Source organism: Trachemys scripta, chromosome 16, assembly GCF_013100865.1.
Source record: "Trachemys scripta elegans isolate TJP31775 chromosome 16, CAS_Tse_1.0, whole genome shotgun sequence".
Lineage (NCBI taxonomy): Eukaryota > Metazoa > Chordata > Testudines > Emydidae > Trachemys > Trachemys scripta.
This window is the reverse complement of record NC_048313.1, coordinates 10,333,452-10,341,214: the sequence shown is the minus strand read 5'-3', so window position 1 is coordinate 10,341,214 and position 7,763 is coordinate 10,333,452. Positions and strand designations below refer to the sequence as shown.

The 7,763-nt window shown below is 68.2% G+C and overlaps 2 protein-coding genes across 3 annotated transcripts in view; both read left to right on the top strand.

The window, feature by feature from the left end:
* Positions 1 to 3,675, top strand: part of INTS3 (integrator complex subunit 3) — a 63,982-nt gene extending 60,307 nt beyond the window's left edge. Inside the window, exons 27-30 of one of the 2 annotated variants that reach the window (XM_034792095.1) lie at positions 630 to 730; positions 1,335 to 1,407; positions 1,806 to 1,962; positions 2,608 to 3,675. In XM_034792095.1, the coding sequence (XP_034647986.1) occupies positions 630 to 730; positions 1,335 to 1,407; positions 1,806 to 1,962; positions 2,608 to 2,685 (409 nt within the window). In that variant the 3' untranslated portion in view covers positions 2,686 to 3,675. The remainder of the gene's footprint in view (positions 1 to 629; positions 731 to 1,334; positions 1,408 to 1,805; positions 1,963 to 2,607) is intronic. The other variant, XM_034792097.1, reaches the window with a different exon arrangement.
* A 3,484-nt stretch (positions 3,676 to 7,159) lies between these two features.
* The window catches only part of LOC117888979 (immunoglobulin superfamily DCC subclass member 3-like), a 28,673-nt gene continuing 28,069 nt past the window's right edge, over positions 7,160 to 7,763 (top strand). The window contains exon 1 of the mRNA XM_034792776.1: positions 7,160 to 7,645. Within this exon, the coding sequence (XP_034648667.1) occupies positions 7,174 to 7,645 (472 nt within the window). The 5' untranslated portion in view covers positions 7,160 to 7,173. The remainder of the gene's footprint in view (positions 7,646 to 7,763) is intronic.

Below are 7,763 nucleotides of genomic sequence, written 5' to 3'. Positions count from 1 at the left end.
GACAGCCCCCCCCCCCCACCCCTCCCCCGAGGAGCGGTTCCTGTGGAAATCTCCAGCTCCATCCGCTCGGTTCGATTTCCCCTCGTTAATTAGCAGCATTTGATAGGCGAACACCAGGGCTCTTTTCATTATTTTTTCCGGGCCCAATAAGTCGGCCGTTCTAATCCCAGCTAACGAGCTCGCCAGCCAGCTGCCCCCCGCGGCTGATGCCCGGCGCTGGCGCTGCGAGGACATCGCGTTCCCCGCAGCCTGGCGTAGGATTCGTTCCAGGCGTGGTGGCTGGAGTGGCCTGGCATGGAGCAGCCTCTGGGGATGCCTCCGGGCGCCCCAGCTTCACAGGCCAAGCCCTGGGCTCAATCTCATGCCAGGTGCTGAGCCCGCCTCCCCCCTGCCTGGGGGCTGCTGCTGGGCCCTGGGATCTGAGCGACCAGGGAGCAGCCTGGTGTCCCCCAAGAGGGTGGGGCGGGGCCCTACGCCTGCCCCCAGGGGCTTGCTCTGCCATGGCCTGGCAATGGGGGATTCCCAGCTACAAACGCCGGGCAGAGGGGGGATCCCCGCGGCGCTCTGGGACAGTGGGTGGCTCCGGGGCCCCCCAGGGACTAACTCTGCCTCCCTCGCCCTGTCCTCAGCTTGCGCAGTTCAAGTAGCAAACTGGCCCAGCTGACGCTGGAGCAGATCCTGGAGCACCTGGACAACCTCCGGCTCAACCTGACCAACACCAAACAGAACTGTACGTGGGCCGTGCCCGGCGCGAGGGGGGCTCGGGCGGAGCTGGGAGAGGGGGTGGCCACGGGTTGGCAGCACGGTCGCTCCTGGGACGGGGGGTGGCCACGGGTTGGCAGCACGGTCGCTCCTGGGACGGGGGGTGGCCGTCAGGGTCCGGGGACCCTGTTGTGCTCTGTGCTGGACAGACACGTTGCTGGGGTGATGGGCAGGGATGCTGCGGGGTCTCCTTTCTTAGCACCATGGCTGGAGGGGCACTGCCCTCCCCTTCTCCCCCCAGCCTGGCTCGGGTCAGCAGAGACTGGGAGGGACCCAGCATGCCACAGGCCTGGGCAGCACATCCAGGCTCTGGCCTCTGGTGCTGCCTCCTGGAACAAGAGCACTTCCTTCCCCTGCCGGGCTGGGCTTCTGTGCCCCTTCCTCCTCCACGGAGTTACCCGGCACTGTACACGGGGGGAGCCGAGGCGCAGAGATGGGACCCAACCATCGGTCGGTGCCCGAGGGATGTCCCTCCGGACTCGGCCAGGGAGAAGGGCTTGCTCCGGGCCACTGGCCAGCAGTGGGGCCGGCAGGTAGGGTTCTGACTGGCCTTTCCTCTCCTTGCCTGCCAGTTTTCAGCCAAACGCCGATCCTGCAGGCGCTGCAGCACGTCCAGGCCAGCTGCGACGAAGCCCACAAGATGAAGTAAGTGCAGCCCCGTCACAACCCGCTCGCTGCCCCCAGGCCCGGGGTGGGAAGCAGGGTGGCTCAGTGGGGTGTGCTGGGAGCGCATTGGGTCACGGGGTTCAGCAATAAACTCGGAGCTGGATGTTCCTGGCCAGGCCCCCTCGTGCAGCCAGGCAGGAACCAGCCTGCGCCGGGCTTCACACAGTCCGGGGCTACGCACCGGGCTTCGCATAGCCTGTCACCCAGGGCATGCGGGAGTGACGGGGGGTGTCCAGAGAGCTGGGGCACTGACAGGCCAGGAGGGAGCAGAGCTGGGCTGGCGGAGACCCAGGCCCATGGGGGGCTGAGCAGACTCGGGGAGGGGTGGGGCTGGGGGTGCCCAGAGCCTGACCGCACCCTGCTTGCTCTCGGTCCAGGTTCAGCGACCTCTTCTCCCTGGCAGAGGAGTACGAGGACTCCTCCAGCAAGCCCCCGAAGAGCCGTCGGAAGGCCGCGCTGTCCAGCCCCCGCAGCCGGAAGAACGCCGCCCAGCCAGCCAACAACGAGGAGGAGTCTGCCTCCAGCAGCGCCTCGGTGAGTGCCACCCCCAGGGGCCCCTGGAGAGCTGGGGCGTGGCACCACGCGGGGTCCCAGCCACGGAGCGAGGGACGTCTGGCCACGTCTGGGAGCCCTCACCCCCATGGGCTTCAAGGCAGGGCTGCAGCGCTCTCAGCGGGGTTCCCGTGCACTTCCCGACTCCTTCCCCTGGACAGGGGGCTCCTGCCGCCCTGTACCTTCTTCCTCTGGCGGGGCCCTCAGCCATGCCAGCTCCAGGGGCTGCTTCTGGACACAGCCATGCTGGCCACACGGTTCTGCCACAGCCCTGTGCAATGGGGCAAGGATCCCACTGACCCCAGCCTCACCGGCAGCACCCGCGGAGGGCCACCCCCACCAGGCCCTGCCCCTCTGCCCGCCCAGCAGTGTCCATGACAACCACCAACCCCCAACCGGGCCCTGCCATCCCCACCCGCCTCCCGACATTGCCCGTGATCCCCACCCCGCCGGGCCCTGCCCCTCTGCCCGCCCGGCAGTGTCCATGACAACCGCCAACCCCCAATCGGGCCCTACCGTCCCCACCCCATCCCCTCTGACATTGCCAGTGATCCCCACCCAACCAGGCCCTGTCCCTCTGCCCACCCGGCAATGCCCGTGACGGCTGCCCCCTGCTCTGCCTTTCAGGAGGAAGAGGACACCAAGCCGAAACCCACCAAACGGAAACGGAAAGGCTCGTCCGCCGTGGGCTCGGACAGTGACTGAGGGGCGTGGCCCCGTGCCCAGCTCCACCCTGGCCCGCTGTGGCAAGTGGCAGCAGCGGCTCTGGAAGTCCCTGCAAAGCGGCAGCCGCCGCCCCGGTGGTTGTGGAGCAGCTGGGCAAAGCGGTCCCCAGGCTGGGAGCGAGCGAGGCGCACGCTGTCCGTCTGTGGCTGCACCCACCACGTGACTGCAGCCTCCTGCCGGCGGCACCACGCTGCCACCCCGGCCCCACCGGGCTGACGTCTGAGTCCCTTTCTAACGGAATTGTGGGTGACTGGCTGGAGCAAGCGGCCTCTTTCCGTGGCCTCCAGGTGCTAGGCCAAGGGGCACGGCCCTGAGTCCCCGGCAGAGGGGGCAGCCGGGGCAACTTCAGCAGCAGGCAGGCCAGGCCCCTGCGTGCCGGGGGCTGGACAGGAAACCAGACTGGCTGCGGAGCAATGGCCTCCTATTTTCATATAAGAAATGTAAATAAATAGTGAGAACTGGCTTGCTGCTCCGAGACGCTTCCAGGAGGGGACCCCAGGCTTACCTGTGCCAGGGCAGCCAACGGCCTGGGGCACCTGCCCACCATTCCCTGGCCGTGCTGGCTCAGTTCCCACCTGCGATTTTCACCACAATCCAGAGCCTTGGCCCCGCAACAGCCTCTAGCTTCTGCCGCGGAGCGGGCACTGCCCAGGAAAGCCCAGCCAGCGGGGCAGAGACCAGCACCCGGAGCCCATTCGCTGCTAGCAGGACGAGCTGGGGCTGGGAGTCCGAAAAGAGCCAAACCCCCTGAGCAGCCACTGCCCCCCAATCTCTTCCCTGCGAGCCAAGCCCCCCAAGCTGGGAGGAGGAGCAGAACGGGCCGCACCAGTGCTGAAGACACCTGCTTGGCAGAACTGTTCACAGGCGGGCGGCCCGGCGAGGCTGGAGAGTCAAAGCTCTTTCCCCAGAGAGATTCGCCTTTTAAAGTGTTTTTAAAACTACAATAAAACTGTCCAACGTTTTGTACAACGTGCCTGATGGTTTGTGTCCGTGGGCGAGGCAGAGTGGCTGGCACAGGGACGGGCATCATCTGCCTCTGGCTGGGCCTAGGGAGACCCCATTGGCCGGGCGTTCAAGTGAACGGCTCTTTTCTGCCCCCCCCCCAAAGCTTTGGTGGTTCCTGTGGTCAGCCCAACACCTCCCCCCCCCCCCACACACACACACAGAGCAGCTGGCCCCCGAGCTGCTTCCTGCAGCCTTGCAGACCCGGCCCCTGGGACCAGGCGAGTATTGTCCGCACCCGGAAACACACGGAGGCCCAGGCAGCTTGAGGAGACTTGCCCAACGTCACGGAGAGAGGCCATGCCAGAGCTGGGACCAAAACAGTCATCCTGGCTCCCAGACCCCTGCACTAACCACTAGACCCCACTCCCCTCCCAGAGCCGGGGAGAGAACCCAGGACTCCTGGGTTCTCTCCCCGGCTCTGGGATAGGAGCCAGGAGTCCTGGCTCCCAGTGTCCTGCTCTAACCCCATGACACGCGGTGTGGAAATGGTGCCAGGATCGGCCAGGGCAGAGCTCCCTGTGGAGGCCCCTCGGCGGGCACTGCACTGTGTGGAGCCCGTTTCCTTGCTGTGTGGTGGGTTTAGACGTGGCAGGCCCCTGTGGTGCCCCCGGCACGTTCCTCGGGCCCCTGGCCATAGCCCTGTCGTTAGCCCTGCCGTCACTAAACGCATGGGCTGCCAAGGGGAAGAACGTGCCAAATTCTCTGCTCGGTACAAGCCCCTTCCCGGTGCGGGCTGGGCAGGGAGTGCCCCGGCCATGGGGGGAAGCGGGGCCACGGGGCAGGGAGGGAACACAACTGGGCTGTTCTGGGGCGGTTCTTAGGCCTGTGGGGCCTGGTGCAGCCCCGTCCCAAAGCTGCTGGCCGCTCGCAGCTCTTGCCCTGACATCAGGGCCTGGCTCGGGGCTGCTTGCGCTGTTTCCAGCTGTGGAAGCCGCCTAACCTTTCCCCTAATTCTTCTGGTTTCAGCTCCAAGCCACAGCAATCCTGGCGCCCGCCCCGCGTGTGGTTCTCCTTCGAGCAGCAGATGTTGGGAATGCAGCAGGAAAACCCCCTGCGCTGCCTTCTCCTGCTCAGCCCTGCTCCGAAGCTCCCCCGCCCGCCAAGGAGGGAGCGAGCTGCGGCTTGTCGGTCCCACGTAGAAAGGCAAAGGGATTTTTCACCTTCCCAGCCCCCTCCTCCCTGCCAAGTCCACCCGGGTATCAGAGCTTCAGAGGGCGGGAGCTTAGACCCGGGCAGGCCGGGCCGAGGGTGGCCGGGTGTGCAGGGCCTTGTTACAGCTAACCCCGCGTGCGCCTGGCGCTGTGCCCTCATAGCGACCCCTCCAGTTCCCACAGGGGCTACTTGCCCACCCCAATCCCACGAGGCAGAGCCCAGCCCAGCACCATGGAGTCAGGTCTGCGCTCCCAGGCGTGGGCGGCTTGCTGCAGCCGACCAGAGATTTTTCACGGGGCTCCGGTTAGGAAAAGCTGTGGGAACCCTGCGCTTTGCCCCTGAGCTGAACGGAGCCCCCAGGCCGGCTGAGTGTGACCTAGGGAAACGTTCCCCGCTTTCCGCTGTCTCGCAGGGCTGGGCGTGGGCCTGGCCGAGGAGCCGGCGATGGTGCAAGGGCTGTTTGCCCCCAGCTCGGGCTGGGCGCAGGCGGCCTGGAGCGGGGCAGTGACTTGGCCAGGGTTCAGGTCAGCCCAGCCTGCGCTGCGGGGGGGGGGGTGTGGAACCAGACGCTCGGCCTTGCTGTGTGACCAGCATCTCGCTGGGCCTTGCTCGACGCCGGCCTGGAGCCGGGATGAGATAAGGGCCTGTGGCGCCGGGCGCCACCCAGGCAGTCAAAGACAGTCCCGGCCCTGAGGAGCTGAGACACCAGATGCAGGGCACTGCTCCCCAGGGCCGCTCTGTCCCGCTGCAGGCCCGGGCTGGGGCCACCTCCCCCTGCCCAGACCGTGCGCTTGGGCTTTCCAGCCTGGGTCTCTGACAGCCGGACTCCCATGTGCCCCCAGCTCCCGCAGAGCCCTCCTCCACAGCCAGCCTGCGCTACCCGCTGCTCTGGGGCCCGGCTGGGTTTGGCTGCTCACAGAGTCCTCTAGCTCTGGGCCAAAACTGGGGATCCAGGACTCCTTTGCCGTAGGAGGCACTGTAAGGAGCCTGGATGTGGAACAGCCCCCTCCCTGCAGCGGGGCCGGGCCCGGGGCCAATTCTCAGGGCAGGGCAGGATGGGGCAACAGCTTTGCCCAACATTTCCTTGTAGCCAACACGGTGCAGCACGGCTGGTCCCCGGCTCTGCCAGCTCCGGCTCTGCAGGGGCGGTTCGGGCTCTTCTCCCCTCGGTGTGAGAGCTCGGGCGTGTCCCCTCCCTGCCCAGCCAAACACTGAGGGATGCTAAAGCAACTTGGGGGAGGTTAAATACCAGGTGCTGGGCAGAGGGGGGGAGAGTCTGGCGTGGCCCCATCGCCACAGTAGCCAAGTCCTTCCCCATCTACTGTCCTGGGAGCTGGGCTGAGCCGAGCCCCTGTCCCCCAAGGACTCCTGGTGCCCGAGGGCAGAGGGGTTATAGGGATCGAACCCGGGGTCTGGGCCTGGGCCTGACATACCCATCCCAGAAGGTCTCTGAAAGCCAGCCTCACATGGGTCACCGTCCCTGCGCGGTGTCCGTGCTGCTAAGGGGGCAGGCAGGGCCGGCTTTAGAAAGTGCGGGGCCCGATTCGAACAGTTTTGACGGGGCCCCGGCAGGGATGACTGAAAAAAAAAAAAAAACACGTAAAAAACACGTGGGGCTTGTACTCACCGGGCGGCGCTCCTAGTCTTCGGCAGTGGGTCCTTCACTCGCTCCGGGTCTTCGGTGGCACTGAAGGACCTGCCGCCGAAGTGCTGCCAAAGACCCAGAGCGAGTGAAGGACCCGTCGCTGAAGTGCTGCCGAAGATCCGGAGCGCTGCCGAGTGAGTAAAAACTAAAAAGGAGCCTCTAGCCAGGGAAGGGATTCTCGGCCACTTGCCCCCACCCCGGCGGCCCTGCCACTGGGCGCGGGGCCCTCTTAGGCGCGGGGCCCGATTCGGGGGAATTGGTGGAATTGGCCTAAAGCCAGCCCTGGGGGCAGGGGTTGGCGTGTATGCACAGAGGGGCACGGCGGGGCTGGCACTGCCCAGGCAGGGGGGAGCCAGGCGCCTCCCAGCCCTGGGTTCCCCGGGGGGGGGCTCTCAGCTCCCCACTTCACAGCTGGGAACCGAGCCCCCCGGGGCAGCGCTAGGTCCCTGCCCAACCCCGGGGCCCCTCTCCCGCGCCAGCTCCTGCCGGGGGCGCGGGGCGCGGAGCCGGCTCTGGGCGCCCCCCCGGGGGCGCGCCCAGCCTCTAGCGCGGGGCCGGGCCCCCTCCTCCTCCGGGGGCGCGCAGGCTCCTGCCCCGCCCCTGCGCGCCCCCGCGCCAGCCAGCCCCAGCCCCAGCCCCAGCCCAGCTCCGGCGGCGGCGGCGGCATGTACCTGGCCGGGGCGGCGGTGGCCGCGGCCGCGCTCCTGTGGCTGCAGCGGCGGCTCTGGCCACACCTGTGGGCCGACGCGCGGTTCCTGCTGCGGGCGCTGCTGTGCCGCCGCCGGGTGCTGCGGGGCGCGGGGTCCAGCCTGGCCCAGCGCTTCGCCGGCCTGGCGCGGGCGGCCCCGCAGCGGCTCTTCCTGCGCTTCGAGGGGCAGCGCTTCAGCTACGGGCAGGCGGAGCGGGCGAGCCGGCGGGTGGCGAACGCGCTGCGCGCCTGGCGCGGCCCCGGGGGGCCCCTGCGGCCCGGCCAGACCGTGGCGCTGCTGGTGGGCAACGAGCCCGGCTTCGTGTGGGCCTGGCTGGGGCTGGCCCGGCTGGGGGCCGTGCCCGCCTTCCTGGGCACCGGCCTGCGCCGCGGGGCGCTGCTGCACTGTCTGCGGGGCTGCGGGGCGCGGGCGCTGCTGGTGGCGCGCGGTGAGTGCGGGGAACCCGCGGGGGGCGCACGGAGGAGCGGGGCGCACGGGGAGACGGGGGGGGCCGGGGCGCAATGGGGGCGCACGGGGAGACGGAGGGGCCGGGGCGCACAGGGGAG